Source organism: Hetaerina americana, unplaced genomic scaffold (genome assembly GCF_022747635.1).
Source record: "Hetaerina americana unplaced genomic scaffold, ioHetAmer1.1.p SCAF_5, whole genome shotgun sequence".
Lineage (NCBI taxonomy): Eukaryota > Metazoa > Arthropoda > Insecta > Odonata > Calopterygidae > Hetaerina > Hetaerina americana.
Genome location: NW_027287095.1, coordinates 74,880,519 through 74,906,746, shown reverse-complemented (window position 1 = coordinate 74,906,746; position 26,228 = coordinate 74,880,519). Strand labels below are relative to the sequence as shown.

The window sequence follows — 26,228 nt, the reverse complement described above, 5'->3', positions numbered from 1 at the left end:
TTGAGCGTGTCAAATCTAACATCTTCCAATGGAATTCGTCTCAATAAACGAATTTCTGAGTGCATTAAGTCTCAATTTAATTAATATGAATAATAGACAAAATAGGTACTTTTAATATATCTTTGGTATATCAAAAGTAGGTGAGAATGCTAAAGGTTTTTATACTATGTAAAATAACTATTCATTAGGAGGAAGGGATTCAAAGGATCATCATTGCGTACAAAAATTATCACAAAATTCCACACTAAAAAGTGTTATAAACAAATTTAGTTTTTTGCAATAAAAATAATATAATTTATGGCTAAATCAAATAAAAATAAACAATTACCGGTTGATTTTCTGTTTTCACATTATCATATTATAAAATGTTTACTAATTTTGCTTGCAACTCGAATGGCCATTTTATAATAAATGAAAAATTGCAGCATTGACCTGGAAGTAATGACAAACATGTGTCAAGAAAATATTTCGTTTACGTAGATGGGTATATATGTATTTAGGTTTTTTAAATGAACAATTTTACTTACTCCGCCACCCAAATTACAATTTATTGAAACATTTCCATTAAATCGGAATACTCAATCTGGATACATATAAGATCTAGCATTGATTTTATGCCTGAATACACGAAAATTTACTTCATTGGGATTATAACCCTGTAGCATTTGAACCCTGTCCGACAAAACAATTTGGTATTTATTAATGTTATCAAAGCTAAAACTGTTCACCCATTGAAGGCGAACGGGATCCACAGCCAAAACTTCTGCGTTGGACGGATTTCCTTCCGTGATCCGAGCTTCGCGAGGCCACCGCGCAAAACCATCTTGGTTAAGAAGACCAAAATAAATTGCTCCAGTACTGTCAACAGCCATTCCATCACCCTATTGATAAAAATAACAATAGTCATGAATCACTTATTTTCAAGTCAAACACTAAGTTAGCATTGCACTTATTTTGATACATCTTAAATTGAAAAGTAGGTTAGTTATTATATAGACTACGTGTACATATATGTATGCATAAACTATTTATAACCATGTATAAATACCTCTCATTCATTTAGGATGATGCTCTTATGTCTTTTAGATACCCCAGTTGGTTAAGTACAGTCCTAACTCACAAAGACCATACACACAATTAAAAATAGATACGTACGCACACGCATTTTAGTGAGGTCTTTGCGTATTTTCCTCCGGGTGAGGAATTCAGCCGCCGATGTTCCGAGGTATCTACGCACTGAATGTTTCACCAGAGAAAATTATTTTTTTGTCCTTTTTGTCAGCTTGTCTAAAAATTCATGTTTCAAAATCTATTTCATAAATGAGTTACCATTGTGAACCAAATGAAATTCCACGAAAATAATTCTACGAGTCTGTGAGAGAATTGACTTCGTTCGTCACTCTTGAAGTTGTATAATGCATGGCTTTTGATCGCTCAATTTCAAATTCTGCCAGCATAATATAATATACTGGGTCCACAATAAAAGTAATGAACATTCTCTGGGAAAAAACAGATTTATTGATCGTACCTAAACAAAGCGTTAAATTCTTCAAAATACTATCCCCCTGTATCAATACACTTGCGGAGACGTGTCTGCCACGTCTGGAAGGCATCCTGAAACTCCTCGACGGGAATGTCTCTCAGGAACATTGTAACATGCTTTTGGATATTTTAAATGGTCTCCCAATACTTTTCTTTCTGCTCTCTCATCAGTCAGGGAAACAAAAAAAAGTTGCACGCAGCCAAGTCGGGGCTTTAAGGGGGCTGAGGGACCATCTGGATGATACTCCGGGCCATGAAGTCGATAACGATGAAGGACGTTTGGCTGGGGGCAATGTCATGGTGGAACTTGACCGTGTCTTTGATGTCAGCCCTCACGCAGGCGTCCCGGCGTTCTAATCTCTTGAGCACCTCGAGTTAAAAGGCTGAGTTGACGGTTTCTCCCTGCGGTACTAACTCAAAATGGACGATTCATCTGACACCAAAGAAGACAATGAGCAGCGCTTTAATGCGAGACTGCCGCATTCGCGCTTTATTGAGGCTGGGGGGATGATTTCGTGTGCCACTTGCTCCTCCGCATTTTCCATTCTCGGCCGTACTCGAAAATCCAGGATTCTTCTACGGTTACCTCAAAGTTGAGAAAGTCCGGCTCATTTTGAATCATATCCAACAATTTTTAACAGCGCGAAACTCGAAGTTCTTTATATCCTTCGTTTAACACTTTCGGCTCAAGCTTCGCGCAGGCCTTGCGCATTTCTAGATCCTCGATCAATATCCCATCTACCGCAAACGTGTCTAGGGTGTTAGCAATTTTCTGGATGCTCCATTAACGGTCGGAACGCAAAAGTTGGCGCTCACGATTCACGTTTTCGTCGGTTCTGGCAGTTGTTGGGCGTCCAGAATGGGGTTCGACAACGATCTCCTCCCGGACTGTGACTTTGAAGCAAACTGACGACCGGCTGCGTTGGAAGGGCAGACCCCCACCACATTTTCGAGGGGTTTTACCGCGCTGCCATGGATAGACGCGCCACATTAAAATCATACGCATTATTTTCATATTGGACCATGTATATATGAGTAGGAACGACCCATTGTTATCACATCAAACCCACTTATGACCATGCATCATAGACAAGGTTATATTTTGAAAGTAGCTGCACTTCCATGTTATTTTCTAACTCCAAAATTCCGTCCATCTATTAGGTGAAAATTGGAATGAAAATATTGATTGCTATGAAAGAGCAAGGAGTAAAATTTAATTAAAGAGAACTTGAAAGATGCTTGCGCAAAACCTAGGCACTGTCCTCCCCTATAAAGTTATAGCTAAGACCCTATCCATATTAACTCCCGCACAGATATTGTAGTATCACAGTCTTCCATGATTTGGGAAAAGGAGTGGCCAGGTAGAAGATGAATGAAACGTCCGTTGCAAGACTTGGAAAAAATGAATGAGAAGGGAGGAAATTAAGGAAATTTATATTTAAGATTAATAATGTGGTCATGGCTCACCCAAGGGTGTACCTGGGACTGATAAGGAGGATGATTAACGGCTATAGGCTTTGTCTTCCAATTCAAAATTCTAGTTGAGAAACTGCCTACCTTAAAACCAATGTCTACAAATATAACAGATTATTAGAATTTACAATAAAAAACTTACTTTATGTAAAGAGGGTAATTTCCAAACGTATTCAAAGTTTTAGTTTCATCAAGCCTCCAAATTAACCAAATTACTGGAATATACAAGCAAATCGTCACTACAATTGGAACACTTTTTACTCGTCTAAGGGGGGATTGGGATAGAGAAAATGCATGTGTTTGTAGCCCTGTCTCTTCCTCTCCACCCACATGACATCGTTAATTGCTCACCTGAGAAGTCCGACGACCCAAATTCACCACCGCCCTCGTCACCTCCGAGGGGTCGGCCGGCGGATTTCGGAGGAGAGATGTGGGGAGAGAGTACAGGTTGAAACTCCCTAGGGGAGCGTAGAATACTCTGTCGGTCCCATCAGCCAAGGATGCCAGTCCAATGCCATCCACGTTTGACCTCAGTACAGTCATTTTTCCCCCGATGACCGCTTCGGACGCGGCTCCGGTTTCCACGTTCATCGAAGCCTTGTCGTATACTCGCCACGCCCGGTCGGTTCCCAGATGATAAACCACAATGCCTCCACCGGAATCTTTGGGAAAAAATGGGCATAATCGTTTTCATCACAAGCATTAATTCATGGTATTTTACGATTAACAAAGGAAATTTAGAAAAAATTCCATCCATTGAATCATGGTGTTTCCTGAAAAAGTCAAAATCACGCGGCAAACGGAAGTATATTTTTCATATAAATGTTTACTAGAGGTTTAGGAAAATGCATTAATTCGTACTTTGAAGGTTTAAGGTGATATGAGTAAAACACTATTCCGGCAAATAAATTGGTACTATGACAAAGTGATGAATAAATGAAATATTATTACAGTTATCGTAATCAATAACATAAGATCTTACCTTTCGATCTCTCTCCAATTCAATACCCCTCTGACTCAGTTACCAAGGAATAATTTATTAATGATAAACCAATGGAAATATGAACGAAAACACTATTCAATTTTAGCGTAGATATTTAACATTAACCTAAAAAATAATCCATTTTACAGCGCATTTTTCCGTCTAAAATTAATGAAGAACTTCATAACTTTAAAATCAATTTATGAAGAACAAGAGTTTTAATCATAACGCCAAATGGAGAATGAGTCATTCGACAGCCATGCATGGCACCGAAGAAAGCATTTACGGGACATTGCATTCCCCGTCTCTTGGCTGTCAATTTGCTTTAATCTCACCTGGTAATACCCCGGAATCGGAAATGTACGCGTACCAATCCGAGCCATCCCCTCCTCCGCTCACGTCAACCACCAAGTCGTTGAGAAAGCCGAGCGTGTGGGAGACCACATTGTCAGGGAAGACGAAGGTGTGCAGCACGCGGTTGTCTTGTTTGACATCCAGGAGCACCAGCCTCGGCGGGCAATGGGTGTCTGGGGTATTCGTGAAGAAGTTCCTCCGCCCCGCGTCTAGGACCCACATGCGTCCCAGTGGGTCGATTTCCATACTCTGCACAAACTGGATGGCCGAGCAGTTACCAATTTCCTGCATCTCCCAGCTGGGGAAAGGATTCAGGGATGGCGAGAGAGGGGGTCCTGCGAAGCCCTCGCTGAAGTTGTAAGAGACCCAGTTGAGAGTCGAAGGTACACCCGGTTGCCACCGCGGCAGGGAGATGAACAAACGGTCTTCCCATACCTTAATGCCAACCTAAAAACGAATTATTTCATCAACGTGATGTTACTTACTTTTAAAAGGACGATTTTGTGAATATTAAATGATTGTTGTTTCTGAAGTTGTGTCCGCACGTAGCCTTAGGAAAATTATGCTTTTCATTTATTAACCACATTTTAATCAATGAATTCTATTCATGCAGAATAATTAGCGATATTATGGAAATATATTTATGCAAGGAGTAAATTTTATAAATAAAGAAAAGGTGAAGACCCTCGCCATATGAGTGGCATGATGGGGCGTATGTCAATTATTCCAAGAGATGTTCACCATCATTGAGGGAATACGCAGAAAAGCTTCGCGGCAAAGAATTTAGTCCGATATATTTAAGTGTAGAAAGAGAATGTGACATCAATGGGGATAGCTTAGTACCAGACATATTGGATGCCAGGTAAGAGAGAAAATATTCTATGAAGCATGAAAACGAGCAAGGTGATATGAACAAATAAAATACTTGAAAAACTATTCGATTGTTCCAGAAATAGATTCCATGGATGAGTAGTAATGAATGGAGTTAGCTCCAATTCAGTCTGAGTCACTTCAGGTGTTCCCCAGGGAAGTGTTTATCAGACCTCTTTTATTCCTTCTTTATGTTAACGACATTAACTTCGTAGTTAATAGTAAGATTTTTATATTTCCCGATGATGAAGTTGTTGATACCCGTATTACTGAAGATGAAGCCAAACCTAAACCATAAAACTTGCAAATAAAAATAAAAGGTAGCATGGGCCCACACTTCTACATTTCGCAAAATACCAATGCAATGTGTGGAAAATATCATATTTTAATTAATTACAATCAAAGAAACAACCATGACATCGGGATATAATTATTCTGTATATAAATATACCTTTGTATTTTAGGTGGCAAATTACAGCTATTGATCAGCAGCCGTCCACGTGCCTCATTCCTCGATAGTGGTTGCAGCACTGTACCTAGCAGTTTTGGGAAGGTTTTGCCAGCGGATCACAAGATCATACAAAGCCCCTATATTATGGAGCCTCTCCTTCATGCCCCCTTTCGTTCTCCAAACGCGTATCCTTTCTAGTATCCCTTCTTCCACCGTGGCCAGCGTCTCACTTTTATGCGATACAACATACAAAATACTTACGCTCCAGGATGTCGACAGCAAATTTCTCATTCTGTACCGGAGCTCTGTTTATTCATAGCCTATAAATCAACGTCATGTGTATTGATGGGAAATGTTTCCTGTAATCATGATTTTATATTTTAATCAGTTATAAGTTAGGTGATCAAATCATATCTTGAAATACTTGCGACCAAAATTACCCTCAGCTCTCTATAATATAACGCACATAAACGTGCATTAAATCCCAATGGTATTATCGAACTCATTAGATGGAATATCATATTATCTTTGAATATAATTAAGAAAATTCAGTCAGTGGGCTTCAATCACGTACGAATCAGACGGTAGTGAATTTCACCAAGTTGTTGAGCAGTTACTTAACCGTTACGTCATTTTCTTGTTGGGATGTTTAAAAAAATAATTTTTTGGCATAACACAAAAATATTTTATGGTAGCGATATAATTTGAACCTTCCGACGTCCATGGTTGGTTCTTATGCTTGATATTCCACCGGAGGCTTTCCGCAGGAGAAAAATAAGATAATGAAGTCAAACCTTTTAAGTTGATAAGTCGAACACGCCGTCGACTTATCAACCCGATGGATGACCCAAGAAAATCAGGTTAAAAGACCTCAGTAAAATTAACGTCATCCGAACAAAATGAGTATTTTCAGGCATGGTGTGGTTTAATTCGAACATCTCGTAATAAAGAACATATGGTAATAGGTCTGAAGATGATGAAATACATCAAAACCCGGTCGTACAATCAAACTTGTAATGGAAAATTGTACTCTCTGTTCATTATTTATGATGGTATCTGGTCTAACTTGACGGAATTACTTCATATAGCACAAAACTAATTTGGTTTTCGACGGTTTTTTAAATATTGAATAACCCTGGTTTTTTGTGGCATGACATCATCAGGTACATGGAGTGATGAATGGTTCATATAGTTGTATTCAGAAGGTTATACCCTGAAGGTACACCCAGATGCCACTAAGGCGAGGCACTTACATTCGGTCTCCCCGTACTTTAATAACGACCTAAAAGTTAATGTGTTGTGATATTTCCTAAGAAGAGAGCGGTTAATTTATTGGGTTGATGTCTTCTGATGTCATTTTTTTGTGTTCATAAACTAGGAGAAGTTGGACTTAGATCGATTTAAATATTTTTTGCTAGCGGATTAGGTTAATGGAAATTATCTTATTTATGATCAAGAAAACATATTTTGCTTTTAGCCCCCACCGAGCCGTGGTGACGTCCTTTTAGCGCAGATTTGACGCGGGGGAATAGGAAAGTATGGTTGAGAAGCTCTTGACATATCCGAATGCACCTTTCTCATGCCCATTTTTTTCGGTCACAGGTGGTTCCACATCATTTTAGGCATACCAAGTTCATGAGATGATACGTGAACACTTTATCTAAAATCCCAATCAAACAAAGCATAGATTCTTGCAAGATTTTCGTCACTTTTTGAGGTCAAAGGGCGTCCTGCAGCGTCTTTAACATCTTCTCCCTCTCCCAAAACAACTTGGGCCACTCAAAAACATGACGTTATTACAATAAGCTGCCTTGTGCATGTAATGAATCTCCTGCCCGGTTTTGCCCTGTTTCCCGAGAAATTTTATTCCGTAGCGCTTTTCCAAAAACCGGTGCATGACGGAACGTACCATCGTGACGCTATAGAGGTTTCGAAAACAAACGATCCGAACTCTAAAAAAGCTGGCAGCCGACTGCCACCGGCCTTAAGCCTTTCATGACCCCCCCTCGAACCCAGCCAGAGAAACCGCCGCCCGTCCATCCGTCTATCCGGGAACAATTAAGTCATACTACTTTTGGGACAGACCTTGCATGTGTTTGAAATCAGTAGTTCTTCTAGATGAAATCACACACAACAAAAATCCTTCAAACCGCCGAATTTCGCTACGTGCGAAGTTAAAATTGCTTTATCGTAAGAAATTAGAAGACTAGAGCTCCATGCACAGTAGAAATACTCTGAAGAGCCAAGAGTAAACATGCTTAGGAAACATTCATGGAAAACATTTAAATCGAGCATATGTGGCCTCACAATGGTAGGTTCATATAAATGTGTAGCTGTTAGGTCCACTCTCACGTACTTCAGACTGAGATAGGAAAATAAGAAAGGCTATGAAAACGTACTTGAGGGTGGTCAAAGATTACAGTTTTCAAAATAGTAAATATTCCTGTCAAATTAATAAAAGGTGGAAGGAAGATTTTAGATTTGATATTGAGAAGACTACAATCCCATAGCAGAGTTTTAGGCATGGGAGATTTGAGTAATATCCTTAAAGTGTTCTTCATCCAGTGTGAATCATAACCCACTAGTGGCAATGCTTCCTCATTCTCCCTTTATTGAAGCTTATTGCACCAAGCTCGATGTGCGCGGAATCGATAGAAAACGCGGCATTTGCTGTCATTATGGTAAGTGATATCAGTGGAATGCTCATTTTAACAGTAGAAAACCCTTAACTAGGAAATTGGATTTCTCCGAACTCACTATGATATTGTTTATGGGAATGTAGTCTCCTCGGGCTAGGGCGACATCTCTTGATTCTTTGGATGGCCACGCGTAGTCCAGCGTCTTCCAGCCATACAATTCCTGCAGGTCAATTTTTTCCACCTCCACTGCTTCCACCAAGTTTATCCAAGAGCCAGTCACTGCCAGAGTCAGGGCGAGAGTCAGGCTCCAAGTCCACGGGGCCCCACTGGTCGTTTTAACCTGTCTCAAATAACATAGATAGAGAAGGATGATGATAAATTCAGCACTGTAACGATGTTCTTGTTGCTCTCAAAGGAATTATGAGGGATCTCTCCACTCTCTCTGAAGAGCACACAGTTTTAACGTCATACATAAACAGTCCAATTTTCAAGCCTTGCCCATTTGTACATATCATATTCCTTTTTCTTTATCCGACTCCCCAAGAACTTCTCCACGTAACCCACATTGGTTCGCGCTATTTTATAAATTTAGTTACAGAAATAACGCTCAGACAGGCGTCATCATGGCATTTAATTAAAATTATTAAGATGTTGCCCCAAAAACATTGCTACTAAAAACTCCCGAGCAACAAGCTACACCACCGGAAGAATTTGTCTTATAAAAAAATAATATGCCTGAAATGGTCGATGGAAGTTATTAATATAATTCGCTCAAGTTAGATTCTGTCTCATTGTAGGATTTTACGACTCCAATAAGATATTTTGAAGGAATTTAAGGAAAAGTTACGTTACATTGCCGACCTAGCTATATGATTTCGTAAGAAGATCATCGGTTTTGTATTTCGTCTGTTTACCTCGATCCACATTTCGCCGAAAGCATGGATGCCAACAAATCTACTTCTCTGTTTCGTCGACTTGCCAAAGCTTCCTCAAGTTTAAAGGTGTTTGCTACGCCATTAAACTTTTGAAAGACGAGAGATTGTGTTTCCGGTGAATGCATTGAATGATGACTCGATCATAAACACGAGACTTTCTCAAGCGATTACCCCCCTGGGGTTCAAATGAATATGCTATACGAAACAGGTTTGATACGACGTTCACGCCATAGGAAATGTATGATGTTTTGGGTGAATATTTACAATATTCCAGATATTTAAAATGCTCCAGTTGACATGGAACCTACTTTTCCCAGTATCCAATTGAACTCCACGTAAGGACATTAGCATACCTAGTAGAGTTGAACCACCGTGAGGATAGAATTATTGAAGTATTTTGCTGCTGTAGCTGATATCTGTGTATAGTCCACTCAATGTAGGTAGGTTTTTCACGATAAGTATCAACTATTACATATTATATGACGAGTTGGCATATGTTTTTGCCCGATATTCTTTTTTTTTCAGTCTTTGACGCTATCTACGTGCCTTCATTCGGTCAAAAATGCCTCTTCTCTTCCATTGTCTCACTGAAGCATCCAGCATTCTGTCTAACACTACAGTCTTCAACCCCCGAAATATCGTCACCCTCTCCTTCTACTTCTTTGGATTTCACTTACTAACTATCTTTCATTCCGTTTATATCTCTTCTCTTCCCGCCGTATTTAAAAACCTGTTGTTAATCTTTATATCCAGTGGTTCGGTCTATCTAATTTAACTCATTGGATAAAGGCCCACGGGTAAAGTGAACACTTAAACGAAAGAAAGAAATGGGCAGAAAGAAAAATCATATATTTACCTCAGATATTAACTATCGTATTTTCACATGAAAATTTTGCACCGATTGTCCTATCTTGGACTGTTTAATTACCAGAGTACTCATGAAAGGTTCCATGGTTCAAATTGAAGCAGACGGTTACCTTAAAGGAATGTTACCAATATATTTTTTTCATGATTTGGGTGAATGTTTTAGTTTGATAGCTATTTATAATCTATTTTTTAAACCAGTTTTCAAGAACGGGATGGGGAATGTGAAATAATTAGCAGATATGTAGAGGGAAATTTCAAGAGTTAAAAATTGTATGGATTTGCAATCGGAAGAGAAGGTACAGAGAAAATAAAAAACTAACGCGTATCAAGGACATGTGACAAGCTCCGTAATACCAACGTCACGCTTTTGTGGGGAAACATATACTTGAATGATTAATAAGCTCAGGTGGATCACATACTCAAAGATTAGCATAAATATTCTCTCCGAGAATTTTGTCGGAGGTGGTCAAGTTTTTCTTAATTCAAAATATGTTTTAATGATTCCACTCATTGATTCAATAGACATATAATTTAAATTCCCACACACTAATGGCTTAGGGGACGTCGGAATTTTGCGAGTCTTTAATGAAAAAGCGATAAGGTGACAATTGGAGACTCAAGTTAATTGACGATTGCTGTCGGCGCGGACTTCCGTTTCGAAATGGTCGACGCATCGAGGACATTGGAACATTCCATACCATAGCCTATCAAGCAGAGTGCAGCGATAGTGGCGCACATATTTGGATAAGTACGAGGCACAGCCACTTTAAATTTTGTTTTTGAAGAGATACTGACGCAATTGGGAGGAACAACAAGTAGTGTTATTGCTTTGGAAGGAGAAGCAGTTTTAAATGAAGACCTTATTATCCTTGTTGGGTGCCGAAACCTGTCAAGTGGTGAGCCAAGAGTAATGGCATTGGTTAAGTATTTCAAGCCAGTAGCTGTGCAATATTATACTTAATCGGGTTAAGACGTATCGTCAGGGATAACAATAATTAAAAATAAATTGTTTTATTAGGTACTGAAATTGACAACCATATTCTTCATGCTAAAATGTGTCAGAAAGTAAACTAACTAGGAAAAATTGAAGTAAGGGCAGCATACTGGGGTGCTAAGAATAATAATGTCTTCCTAGTAAGATCACTAACAGTTATTCTGATATTTTATCGTTCGTGGGAAAACTAACATCTTAAATATTTTAAGTTTTAAATTTTGTCCCTCTAATCTTACTGCCATGATCTCTCCAACCACAGCATAATTGGACTAATAATACACATTGAATTTAAACCCCCAAAAGCCCTGCTTCCAAATATTCTGGCAGTTTTATTTGGTTGGATTTTTAATGAGGTAGTCCAGAGGATTGAGCCAGCTTTGGAAGAGGTAGAATTTGGTGACTAGCCAAATGCTCTACCCACTGGGGTATCGCTGATATTACTATCACCATGTGGAAAGAGTCTTTTGATATCCGAAATATTAATGATTTAATTTTGCAAGTATTTAATCAAGTAAACGTTAGTAAAAATGTTCTCACATAATTATCATGAAATATCATTATAAATATCAACAAAAATTATTGCCAATTTGAGTGGCAGGTTATGCCATGCTAACATTGTTTCAACCAACATTGAACTGAAAAGCAAAGGCCCAATTCTTCAATTTATTACTAAAATATGTTGACAATATTATGACCAAAGCTATTACGTTTTTGCAAGGCATTAATACGGTAGAGTACTGAAGAAAGAGAGGGCCCAGTTTAGATTGCAGTTATCGCCTCCGCACACCTTTAGCTTCAATCCGCCTGTGTTTCAGGTACCAAATCTTTCTGGGAAACCACAGGCAGAGCATGGAAAGGACCAGATCCCCATATGCGAGTCCCCAGAGTGTGAATTTCACCCTCCATTGTGCTTTATAGATCCGACCTCACCTTGTCAAACAAACCCTCGGGCTGATTTCTTTAGTTACTATTTTTTGACTTTGATAGTACGAGGGTCATCCGGAAAGTAGTACCCGTTCGTGCCGCATGAAGTGCTGACGACGCGAGTAGCCGCTGGACGAGGTCAGATAGCTTCAGTGGCTTGTCTGCCTTCTCTGAGCCAAGTTGCGTGACGCTAGCATTGCCTGTGTTGTTTCTGTGATTGTTTACAATGTTTAAAAAAATTGAGAACGCCGCCAGTTGTGAAGTGAGGGCAGTGATTAAATTCCTCAATGCAAGAAACGTTCGCCCATGTGATATTCATCGCCAATTAAAGGAGGTGTATGGAGACAATGTAATGGACGAGTCGTCTGTTCGGCGGTGGTGTCGCAACTTCAACATGGGGAGGGGGAACACACACGACGATGAGCGTTCGGAGAGACCGTCTGTCATTACAGACCAACTGGTGAGCTCAGTTGACGAATTCGTGAGGAACGATCGGCGCGTCACAATTGATGACATCTGTGAGCATTTTCCCAATGTTTCTCGAACAATTGTTCATGAAATTGTTAAACACCATCTGCATTATGCAAAAATTTGTGCAAGATGGGTCCCTCGCGTATCTCAATGAGCTGGCGGCGAAGGACTATGCAGCAGGAATACAGAAACTTGTCACACGTTATGACAAATGCCTTAATTTGCTTGGAGATTATGTTGAGAAGTAGTTTAAAGTATCCTCTTTCAAATAAAATTTTTTATGTTTGTTAATATTTACTTTTGTGTCTTTATTTCACGAACGGGTACTACTTTCCGGATGACCCTTGTATAATTAAGGTTTATATGTAACCCAGGCATGAAAGAGCAAAGTAATTTTATTACAATCATGTAAAATTGTCACTTTTATATTTTATGGCAACGAAAAAACATTTTCCGTACAAAAGCTTCAAAATCAATAGAATGATTTGTTTATTATAGGTGAGTATATTTAGACCAATATCAATAAGGCTAAAGAGTAAAGTAAGGACAGTTTGGTCACAGGAAAAAATATACTCATGTAAAACAAGTTTTATTGGAACTTATAGTTAGCTACAAACCTACTTCACTTCTATACATATTCCCCGTTCACTTCTGAGCATTTTTCGTACCGCTGCACCAGCTTCTTTAACCCTTCTGCATAGAAGCTCGCGGCCGGAGAGTTGAACCAATTGACAACGCCCTTCTTGAGTTCCTCTTCTGTTTCGACACGTTGTCCACCGAGCCACTGTTTGAAGTGCAAGAAGAGGAAGTAGTCGCTAGGTGCAAGGTCAGGACTGTTCGATGGATGGTCACAGAGTTCCTACGCAAATCTTGCATATATTGTATTGTTTCAGGCTTCACTTCGCGGAATTATTTAATATCCATACTAAAAGGAAAGACTTGTACTTTTCCACAGATTTTATTATATGGTACAAGGCGTTTCACCGACTTGCGGCATCATCAGGTACAAAATCTTGCATTTTCTTATTAGTTTTGGCTGCAGTGTGAGGACACGCGCTATCGTGGAGGAGAATTACGCCAGATGTCAGTTTCCCGCGTCGTTTGTTTTGGATCACACGTCTTAGTTTATTGGGCGTGTTGCAGTACACATCAGCTGTAATTGTTTTCCCGCGTTCCATAAAATCCACAAAAAGAACACCGTTTATGTCCCAATAAACCATAGCTATCAATTTTCGACTTGGGTACGGAGTTTGCTCAAACTTTTTCGGTTTTGGTGAACATGAGTGTCGCCACTGCATCGATTGCTGTTTTGTTTCTGGATTGATGTAGGATATCCATGTCTCGTCCCCAGCAATAATACGAGAAAAAAAGTCACCTCCATCTTGTCGGTAACGACCCAAAAACTCTCGTCTACTGGACATTCGTTGTTATTTGTGGTGGTCGGTGAGCATTTTTGGTATCCGAGATTTTCCGTGACAATATTGTAGACAGTAGTCCGTAAAAGTTGAGGAAATTGTTCTATTAGGCCATTCATCGCCAATCGACGATCACATCGCAGTTTTTGTTCCACCTGCGAAGCAATTTCATCGGTCAGAATACTGGGCCTGCCAATTCGCTCTTCGTCATGGATATTTGTTCGTCCAATTTTAAAACCACGCCACCATTGCCTAAACTTAACTTCACTCATAACTTTAGGTTCATAAACTAGGCATAACTCCCGATGAATTTCAGCAGCCGATAATCCTTTTGCATACAAGAATCGTATGACAGAACGCACTTCAGACAGCTGGCGGGATGAACGATTGTCGCGGACATTGTTGTTTGCATGCACGGACAAGCAAACGACTTCTGAAACAAAACAAATGCTGCTATAACTTCTCAATGAATCAGCATTGGTGAGAATTTTGGAGGTAATTTACATTATGTAGAAAGTTAAAAAAGAAAGAAAGAAAGAAGGATTAGAAAGAAGGATTTAAGGTATCATCATCGCTCACCAAAAAAACACAAAATACCGCGCCAACAAAGTGTATAATAAAAATTCTGAATGATTTCATGTGCAAATAAAAATAAATAACAATATTTAGCTAAGACAACTAAAAAGTTAGAAAGTAATATTTGATGTTTCATTCTCAAATTAGCCTATTATGAAATACTTGCGAATTTTGCTAGCAATTCTAATGGCCATTTCTATAAAGTATTTTTTTTTCATTAGGTATAGAAAATGGTTGCGTTTATTACAAATTTTGATGATGGCCCTGATTTGAGTCAGTAATAAGCAATAGAGATTTAACATTTCCTTGACAGTACTTCCAAAAAAACGTCTAACATGAATCGCTAGTCATTACTGTCGTTTAATGCGTCACACGTTCCTTCCTATTTCATTTACGTATCTACTTTTACTCAATGTGTTATTAAAATTAAAAATTAGAATTACCGTATGAGATCACAAGAGAGTACTTAGATTGCTATACAGTATCGCATTTCAACTTGAAGTCGTGAATCACGCTTCAAAACACGGAAACGGGGCAGCGGAAAGACATTTTGGCCCACCTCCGACTAAGGGGATGATATGAGGATTTAGGGCACCAGAAATCGATTTTGCCAATGTAGATAGCAGTAAAAAACTTCCCAAAAAATCTTCCCAAAATGTTCCCAAATGGCCGTAACTCGAGAGATATGCTAAGAACTGAATAATTAAAACATGAATAACGGGATTACTGTGTCAACAAAAATGATTTTAACTAGAAAAGCCAGAAAATTAGCGATCGGGATTTCTATTGCCGATTTTTCTGGGAAAATTTTATGGCGCGAAGAATCCACGAAGAGAAATCATATCTGTATGCATACTAGTACTACAATTGCACGAGAACTGCCTCTTGAATAAGAAAGAAAAGCTATGGAAAACCACAGGTCAAAATAAATAGATGTATGATTTTTACCAGCAGTGATGACGAATATCGGGGAGTCTTCAATGAAGAAACGTTTACATCCATGTAGTTGCAAATTTTTAAAGGAGCTATGATATTTTCTCCTCATTGTGAAGTGTTGACGTTACAATTCTTTTTAGCCTGATTCAAGATTTTTCGCAAATTCAAACGGGAAAATTCTTTTGTTTTGAATAAAAGTGCGTAATAATACGGGAAATACGATAGGTACAAGAGATTTGAATTCTAGAAAATAAAGAATTTTTATTTCCTGTGTCATTCAAATCATGATTAATTGAAACCTTTCCATTTTTCTGAACACTCACTCTGGGCACATATAGCATAAGAAATAGCATTGATTTTATGCCTGGGTAAACGAAAATTTACTTCACTGGGATTATGCTGCTGAAGGGTTTGAGCCCTGTTTGAAAAAGCAACCTGGTATTTATTAATGTTATCAAAGCCAAAACTGTTCAACCCATTGAAGGCGAATGGGATCCACAGCCAAAACCTCTGCATCAGAAGGAATTCCTTCCATTATCCGAGCTTTGCCAGGATACCGGGCAAAGCCATCTTAGTTATAAAGAACAAAGTAGAGTAATACAGTGCTGTCAAAAGCCATTCCATCACCCTACTGATAAAAATTACAATATACCTACATAAATTGGTACTAAGATAATCATTATAATTATTTTGATACACCTTAATTTTAAAAGTCGGTTAGTTATTATGAATACAGACAATGCAGTTAATTTATTATTAGGTTTAATTAGATTTAATGTAATATTTTTACGGTTGCATAATAAATTGGTTATTTTTTGTCATCAAAAGGGTCTTTTTTACAGCGATGACTCTGCTTAGGTCATACTTTTTGACAGCGACAGGTCTGCTTTTTAACAGCAATGACTCTACCTCTCATTTAAAGCCAAATAGGCTAAAAAAGTAGGTAGGTAGCTACTTAAGTACCAGAAGTAAATTCAATTGAATCACTTTATTTGAAAATGTCCAAACAAAATCATTATAATCAACTACAAATAAAGCAAACTCTACTTTAACTGTATATTTTACTTCTTGATGAAAGGAAGGAACTAAATATTATGGGAATACTTTAGAGTTTTTGGTTGTTATTTCATGCTTTTCTATTGTTTCTTTGCCTCATTGGGTACACCACATCTCCACAATCATGATGTGATATCAACACAACATTACACTAGTAACTGGTATGACTAATCAAAATGCATAATTTTTGGCATGATAATTTGAAATTGCACCATATTAATGACAAAATAGTGGCAATTTTCTGCTACTTAATACCTAATATATGACCAGGTTTCAATGAACTGAAATATATACAGTTCATTGAAATATTCAAGGCTTGGAAAACTGGATTAAAGAAAAAAAACTAATTTTGTATCTTACCATCAAGTATGAGTATGCCTGGACCTAAAATACCCTCATCTATATCATTTATCCTCATTCTGTGTCTAAGCTTGTTGGTCTAATTTCTTTGCCACATAGTTCCCCAATATATTTCTTCCATCTCTCTTAAATTTTACCTGGTTCAATTAATAATTTGCCTGACTTATCTTTGATTGTTTTCATGAATTTTCTTTTCTTAATTCTGCACAGTGCTTTCACCTTCTTATATAGTATGCTCATTCCATGCTTCCTTTATTTAATTTCCACATCCTCTCACTGAGTCTTCCACCATGCATCTTCCACCTTACCAGTTTCAAGCCTTGGTAAATTATTCAATTCTTTGTACATTTTTTCTTTTACTTATTATTTTGTTTACTTTCTTCCACGCCCTTCTCTTACCTATTATTTTAATCCCCCCTCTGTAATTCATGGTTTTATTATCCTTTTCCAATTTACTGTTCCTATTGTTTCATTTTTGGCTTGCAATTTCCCTTTTTTGATATGAAATTTGTGCAAAAATTGAATTTTCCTGAAGAGAATTTTTTTACAAAATGAGGTCATTTATGAAGATCCATTAAATTCCATTCTCCTATTAAAGGTATTAGCTTAGCTTATATGATAAACTAACTATGCATTTATTTGTTGAAAGGATTTTTAATTATCTTCATTGATTTCCTATGAAACAAATATTACAAAATGATCTAAGTAACAAGGGTTTAACCAAAATTTGCTTGATGAAAAAATATAGTATAGTAAGATACTTTATTGCCATCACCTATGCCTTATAAAATTAGTTATAAGGTAGGTTTATAATGTTCTGCATTAAAATTGTTCTGGTAAAATATGCTAAATATCTCCATAATTTAATAACACTTTGTGATATAGAAATATACAAAATAAAATTAACTGTGAAGTTTTAATACATGAAAATGCACTAGGCATATGTGATACCTGTATGTTCTACAGAAAATGTTCACATATTATCTAATATAAATCAAATCTTGTTTCAAAAATAGAGAATTATTTTCTTCAGTAAGACATTAATCATTAATGATTGAACCCAGTCTGTAAAAATCTACATATTCAGGCAGGGTACATGTATGATCTAGCGTAGATTTTATATCTGAGCAAACGAAAATTTACTTCAGAGAAATTATATCGCTGCAACATATGAGCCCTATTGGTTAACATAAATAGGTATTTATTTGTATTATCAAAGCCAAATTTATTAATCCACAGCAGACGCACATGATCCACAGCCAAAATCTCTGCTTGAGAGGGATCTCCTTGTGTGATTCGAGCTTCACCAGGCCAGCGAGCCAAGGCATCTTGATCAAGAAGACCAAAGTAGCTTGCTCCAGTGCTGTCAACTGCCATTGAATCACTCTGGTGATAAAAATAACGATATCCGAGAATTAGGTACCTACTTAATCAATTTCTCCATCATTGTATTGGTTTGAATATCTTAAATTTAAAAGTTGATCAGTATGAATAACTGAGCTTAGCACTTTTCCACTCAATATACTTTAATTTACAACCAGGTTTTGATGTATTACATCGTCATCAGGTCCCTGACGATGATGTAATGCATCGACGCCCAGTAGTAAAATAAATTTTATCAAGTGGAAAAGTTCTACGATCAGTTATTCACAATGTTCAATTTCCACCACATCATACCTGAAGCTACTCAATTAGTTGATCAGTACTTATACTAAGAGTAAATTAATGTGTATGGATCATTCATGAGAGTTTTTGCTCTATGGACTTTCAGATGCCTAATGAATAAGAACCAGTGACTTGATAAAACCCTAATACTCCAAAGAACTTACTCCAAAACAAAATTTACCATTTGGTCAGGGTGCTCACATAATTAGCAGAGAAAGTAATTGTCTCAAAAAATATTTCTCATGAGTACCAAAGGGCACCATACTGTAGTATTATATAAAGTTTAGCAAGGATGACCATATACCCTTGAAATAATTAGACTAAGGAACAAATACTTTTTATTTCTAATTTACCATAGACGTTATTTATAAATTTAAGGCTATCAACATTTTTATGAAATGTTTTTTTGATTGTTCTAGTATTTATTAGCTTGAATGCCTTTTTAATAGGCAGAAAATATATTCATGTGCTCATTTAGCTGAATTTTTTGCAGTCTGGTCCAATGAATTTCATTTTTCTTAGAAAGAAAAATGGGAAAATAATGATGCAGGGTATTTGATGTAAAGTGTCAATTTTATCATAGAATTTAACCAGCAAATTTTGGAGACATATTTTCCATTCTATATTCTTCTGATTGTAAATTTACATACATCTAGATACTTATGTCAGTGTGAATTTGGAATTGATTTTTGGGGCAGAAAAACTCTAAAGTATCAAATTCTATCAAATTGGTTTAAAAATGATACCATAAGATCAAATACTATTTACTAATGTGATGAAATAATTTAATAAATTAAGCCCTGATAAAATGCTGGGCGAGCAACTACCAAGTCTGATTATTGACATCAAAAGTGTTGTTTTCTATAATTTAGAAAAATTCCGTTTCATCTAATCACAAGTAGTTACATGCAGATGTGACATAAGGGTCATGGCCTTAGGCTACAAAGGGTGCAGCACTTCCTCTTGGGGAAGATTGCAGAAGAGTTTTACACCTTGGTACAGTAACAAGAGCCATTATTCCCTTATGTTAGTCTTTAGGCCATTCCGTGCTTTATTGCATTCAGAACAAACCATATTATGGATGGCAATGTTCCTATATTTATGCATAAATTGCCTAAATAAAAACAATTATATTCTGCCCAAAATGCACTTGAATTAATTGTAGTGACTTTTATGAATTTGCACCAGGACAGCTATACTAAAATGTAACATGTGATTGACCACCATTTTTTTTAGTATTTTAGTATGTTATTTAATATTGAGCAGTGCCATAGAACTCATTTGGTTGGTATTTTGTCATGTTTGTTTGCAATAAATAAACTAACTGCAGTAAAAAAATAAACTGCAGTAAATAGAACACTTTCGACTCTTTGGGGCAAGATGGATATTTTATTAATGCCCATTCTCCTGTAGCTCCCTCTTTACCTGCAAGACTTTGCCCATTGCTCACCTGAGAAGTGCGTTGACCCATGTTGATAACCGCCCTACTAATCTCCAAGGGATCAGTTGGTGGATTTTTTAGGAGAGATGTAGGGAGAGAGTACAGGTTGAAACTCCCCAGGGGGGCATAGAACAGGTTGTTGGTCCCCTCAGCCAAGGGTGCCAGCCCTATGTCTGCTACGTTTCCATTCAGCCTACAGATTTGACCTCCAATGACTGCAGTGGATGCTGCTCCACTCTCCACATTCATCGAAGCCTTGTCTGACACCCGCCAAGCCTTGTTGGACCCCAGGTGGTACACAATTATGCCTCCTCCAGAACCTTCAGGTAAAAAAATTATAATATTATCTATCGCTTAGTCAAAGGCTTTTCATACCTTCAAGACCTCTCAGGATTTCAGAGATGCTTCTTCCCTATAATGATTTCAGAAGGGCTTTGGAGCAGTAATGAATACGTTTAGCATCTACACGTATGTGACGCTATCTCATATCATAAAGGGGTAAAATCGATAGAGCGGATATTATCCTGCCTAGTGTAATTTGCTATGTTTAAATAAAATTTTACAATGCAGACATCAATTAAGTCACAACAATAAAAAGAAAAATAGATAACAAATACAAAGTAAAGTGGCCAAGCCGAAAAAATTATATAGCATTTGATAGAATGATTAAAAAATGGAAATATGCTTCCAAACTATTCTGATTTCATAGTCCTTGATTATTTATTATGGCAAATACAGGTTTTTCCGGGACGTCATTAGTCATGTTCATAGTATTCGACCAGCTTCCCAATGCCACCCAAAAAAATAGAAGTAGAAGTTATTCGAGCTCCTTTTGCCTTGTTAGCCTCTCGCCTTCGATCTCACCTGGTGATCCCTCGGCATCCGAAATGTATGCATACCAATCGGAGCCATCCCCTCCACCGCTCACGTCAACCACCAAGTCGTTGAGAAAGCTGTGCGTGTGGGACGCCACATCGTCCGGGAAAACGAAGGTGTGCAGCACGCGGTTGTCTTGTTTGAGATCCAGGAGCACCAACTTCGGGGGGCAACTATTGTCCGGGGTATCCGTGAAGATGTTCCTCCGCCCCACGTCGAGGGCCCACATGCGCCCGAGAGGATCGATCTCCATACTCTGCACAAACTGGAAGGCCGAGCAGTTGCCGATTTCCTGCATCTCCCAGCTTGGGAAAGGATTCAGGGGTGGCGAGAGTGGGGGTCCTCCGAAGCCCTCACTGAAGTTGTAAGGGACCCAGTTGAGAGTCGAAGGTGCACCCGGATGCCACCGCGGCGCGGTGACATACAAACGTTCCCCCCATACCTTAATGCCGGCCTGAAAATGGATGTCATAAGATGTCACCTGAGTAGTTAAGCAATTAATTGGTAAAGTGTGCGTTTACCAACAACACTTTTCCTCGGCACAAACATGAAGAAGCTCAGCTTTAAAGTCAATAAATGATAATTCCATTGATTAATTTGAAAATACTTTTCGAAAATTTCTTGAAAAAATTTTGTACTGATCATTCATTGCAATGATAACCGTGGATAACAACCAAGAATTGTTTATTTCAAATTAAGAATAAATCAATCCGAACATATTACAAGAGATAGTACAGGATAATTATTATCAGAGTCAGGAGAGATGTGGAGAGTCCCTAGAAAATCATATTGGCAAGCATACTTGGCCTGGACATAGAAAAAGAATGAAGTTTCGGCGAGGAAAGTTTAGGTCTAGTCAGGCTCGATACCGACCCAGAAAAAGCGTAAATAATATTGACAGCGAACAAGGTGGGGCAAATATTCACATATTACAGGGGAATGGAAAAAATAATTTTTATGGCCTTGTTTGTAACACTTATTATGCGGTTGATTAACCTGAAAATTTGGTTAGGTCAGCAATAACTTGCATCCCAAATAAGGGGAACTCAGCATGACGATAATGGCTATAAAACTTTCAATCTGATATCACGCTACAACGGCAAAAACTAGTGTCAATATGATGAGCAGTGTACGAATATATGCACAGTATGCTGTAATGTGATAAATTATGAGCAGCACTCCGGACGTTACGTTGATATTTTCCGTGATCTATTGTAAAATTCACAGGTTTTTACTCACCTATGCTCTTTGCTTCGTGCATGTTCATTGCTAAGTGTGTACTTTGCACAATATTATTAAAAGGGGGCTTAAGGATGGAGAATTCAATACTTTTAGTTGCGGAATATGTATATTCAAATCTACAGGATATATTAGGTTGAAAATGCTTATAAAATACATCAATACATCTATTCATTATTTAACTGCAGCATCTATTTTTTATATTCTATTTTCAAGTATCAGAGGACTTCATCATTCAACTCATAATCTGTTTTTGATTATCATTTAATCGTCACTCAAAAATACATTTTCCGTTCACCAAATTGATAATTTAGGAACATATTTAGAGTCAATTAGTGAAGTACCGTGATTTCACGACACTGTTAGCGACCCGATGTAAATACAAAGAAAATGTAACTATAAATACACCTGTAAAGTTTTTGTTAGTTTGAAGATAATTACATCATGCCTCCAAATCGGTAGGCCAATACCTCCGTGAACTTTGAATAATACAAGGCGCATAATATAGTCATTGGATCATTTTGGTATGCTCACTGAAAGAGTCGCAATAACTTAAAGTCTGATGGAGTCAGAAATCAGACAGCGATGCCAGGCGAACGAAAGGTTTGAAAACCTTCAAGGTTTCCTTTCTATATGCCATGTTCTTGTGGAAAATGGATTTCTAATTTTGTGACACAATGCGACGAGGTGGAATGGTATCAATATCTTTCGACAACTTGACGTCCTTGATGTACTACCACGAATCAAGACTTCGATATTCCCCTCGAGACTTTCACCTGAGGTTAAAAATAACATTATGCTTTCCAATAATTGAAATTGACAAGTCGAACGTGTGTTCTCCTTGTCAACGAAGTGAAAAGCCAAGCACTCTTCGTCCAGGAAACCACTACCGAGAACGAATCTCGGTTCATATATAAATGAAAGCTACCTTATTGGAAGTACACACACAATTAAAGATTTGGCTAGTACCTACGGATTTTACTGTACCATAATCAATATGTATGTGTAGTATGCTTTTATGCAAATATAAAAGTGAATGGTTAGGTAAAAGATTTGAAGATTTTATTGATAAAATGAAACGGTTATCTGCACTATTCAAATACAAAAACTTATTTCTATCTTCAAGGCTCAAAAAGTTCAATGCTTCTTCATAGATATATAGGAGGTTCATGAGAATTTTCCATGACATTGGTGGATAATTTATTTCATCGTACTGAAGAAACTTACCTCATGACACACTACAACCATTTTTAAATCTCGACATTCCTATATTTCCCACATAACATATCACCCACACGACGAGGAGGGCATGTCAGAGTGGTCTTGGGTATTTAAGGAACATGTGCGATTTGGTGGGAAAATATTTTGATGTTGACTATTGGTTCATAGCAATTGCCAAAAATAGATCAGGTGAGCGGGTTGTCGATGACCAATAATAGGAACATTATTGTGACAATTATTGGTCATTCCGTCTACCTAATCTTATTTCCATTTGGACATAAACCGAAATCCTTTTTCAAATTTGGCAATATTATTGTAAATTTTGGAAATTCAAGTACTTATCGAGGACTATTGATTAGATCTTAGCCTCTTTCAACCAAACTAACGACGAAATATATTCTCGAGAGTCGTACTTACTAATTTAGTTAAACTCACTAGGCGTTAAGTTTCCAAATAGCCTCTGAGTAAAGTATTAACGACGGCCTCCCCAGATTTGTGTTTGTGAGTGGATTAGGAAACGTGTACAAGTAATATAATTTTCACAATTATACTGCCTAACTCTTATTAAGGTCCGATTCGTTGGATCAACTAATTGGTTTTTGAGTCCAAGAAAACTCAACGGGTGAATGATTTCAAGGTACACGTAAAATGCGAGCATACAATTTGGTCCATAACTCCCAGAAATCATGACATTTTGAGAAGTCCAGCCCATCTGCAGATATAAGCAAAAGGAAGTCCCACGTCCCACGGCAATTACGCCGCTTCTGACTCTCCGTACGCAAATCGGTCAAGGTCGCGCAGTTGGAGCACCTTCGTTCATTCTGTAGGCAGCATTCCTTGGAGACGTGACCTTCCACGTGACCACCCGGTACCTATCCACCTCCTCTCGCGACGCCAGTGCCGCTGGGCTTGCGAAAATGCCAATACCTACCATTTACCGAATTTTCATTTTTTGATGTAAAGGGATCACCCAATTTCATGGAATATGGCATTTGTCTTATATTGCAATTGAATTTGCTCGATCAAGAAATAAGAGAGAAAGTAGAACTCGTAAATAGTTGCCGTTGCCTGATTCACTTCAGCTTAAGATTGGTTAGTAGCACATTTGAGAGTCCTTAGATGCATTGCAGTATATTGTCGACAATGGAAGGGAAGTTGGGAGCTTAGGAAAGCGTATCATCGTCTTAGGTTGAAAAATATTGTTCTGAAAATTTCATTCTATTCCTTGTCTGTCATAAACTGGGACATTGATATATTCCTAAATCTATTAAGTTATTTGCGTTTTGCACCCAAGGAACAAAAGTAAAACCAACTGAAATCATCACATTGAGTTCAACACTGCAATTCCGTTCATATCGCTGGCTTATGAAGAAGAATCTGATTAGCATAAAAGATATAACACTTCATATCAACGAGTAATAAGATGTTCTTATGCCTGAAATGGTTTAAGAGTGATGGGTTATATGCAGTTCTGAAGATAAGGATATAATCCTGCACGAATGAACGGCTAAGCAAGTAACATTTTAAAGACTCTCCATTCTCGGGATGTCACCGCGTAGGTTGTTTTTCTGACAACAGTTTCGCCCGTGTTTCAACGAGCGTCTTCAGGTCGAAGTGACCTGACGACCTTCTGACTGACTGACCTTCGACCTGAAGACGCTCGTTGAAACACGGGCGAAACTGTTGTCAGAAAAACAACCTACGCGGTGACATCCCGAGAATGGAGAGTCTTTCATCTGAACGCCGCGAAAATCTACGATCCCATAAAGTAACATTTTATCGATGAGATGGTCAAACGTTAAATTGAGGGCGCGATCGTTAGTATCATCCAATTCCTAAGATGCCATAGTGAGCGATTAACCGGTGTTGTTCTACAAAACGGTAGCATAAATTTAAATGATGATTTCATACATTCACCCTAGGGTGCTAGTTTCTCCACATAATTAAAATATAGATCGATGAGGAATTGATACACACCAGTATTAGTCCTCAGGAGGACATAACATTAATTAAATCAGCCCGGATTATGCCGTAGCAAGTAATTTTCGCGTGGTCTGGGCTTTATTTCCGAGATAGTTGTCTGCTCGAGAGTGGAATTTTAAATCTTTAGTGTCATTGATATGGGTTATAGGAATCATTAAAATTCATCTAATCGCCAATTAATTTGAAATATTCCGGAACAAAAGAACGGGCTTCCTTCATTTGACCACATGTTATACTATCCTGTGAAGCAAACGGTGCAAATTTCTGCTTGCTAGAACTTCGTGAGTAACTGATTCGTGCTACGAAGGCATTAAAAACCACACGATGAATGTTTTAATTTCACCAACTTAATACCGTTGTTCTGGATATACTCGATCCTCTACCATTAAAATCTAATTCAGGGTAGATGTATATGTATATGATGACATACCTATTACTTTCGTCTGGTTGAGACATGGGCCTAGCCCACAACCGATTGATCCTATAGCAGGAATTATTCCGCGGGAAAACTGTGGTGTATCTACCATAAAATGGGCAAAGCTCGAACTGCGCTCACCCTTCAGTAAGTGCATCAAACGAAACACAAACCATCACCCTCAACCTAATACATATAACATTCATGTGTGCAGGCATCAAGGCACTCATCGTTCAGTTACATTGAGCTGGATGAGTGTAATATTCCTTGAAGAGCCAAGGCTGTGAAAAAATAAGAAAATCACCGTAGCGAAATCGAATTCTCCAAACTCACTATGACATTGTTATTGGGAATGTAGTCTCCTCGGGCGAGGGCAGCATTTCTGGATTCTTCGGATGGCCACGCGTAGTCCACGACCTTCCAGCCGTACACTTCCTCCAGGCTACCTTTTCCTGTCTCCGCTGTTTCCACCCAGTTTCTCCAGGTCGCCGCCAGGAGCAAGGTGAGGGCCAGGCTCCAAGTCCACGGTACGCCGCGGGCCAT

The 26,228-nt window shown here is 38.1% G+C and overlaps 2 protein-coding genes across 2 annotated transcripts; both read right to left on the bottom strand.

Moving 5' to 3' along the window:
* Nucleotides 1-578: 578 nt before the first annotated feature.
* LOC139694115 (major royal jelly protein 1-like) lies at nt 579-12,013 on the bottom strand. The gene is made up of 5 exons (XM_071592544.1): nt 11,927-12,013; nt 8,430-8,651; nt 4,333-4,798; nt 3,367-3,677; nt 579-881 (listed from the first exon to the last, which is right to left on the bottom strand). The coding sequence occupies exons 1-5, from the start codon at nt 12,011-12,013 to the stop codon at nt 579-581; spliced, it is 1,389 nt and encodes a 462-aa protein (XP_071448645.1).
* Nucleotides 12,014-17,619: 5,606 nt separating this feature from the next.
* LOC139694113 (protein yellow-like) lies at nt 17,620-26,228 on the bottom strand. The gene is made up of 4 exons (XM_071592543.1): nt 26,019-26,228; nt 20,816-21,281; nt 19,961-20,271; nt 17,620-18,231 (listed from the first exon to the last, which is right to left on the bottom strand). The coding sequence occupies exons 1-4, from the start codon at nt 26,226-26,228 to the stop codon at nt 17,929-17,931; spliced, it is 1,290 nt and encodes a 429-aa protein (XP_071448644.1). The 3' UTR covers nt 17,620-17,928.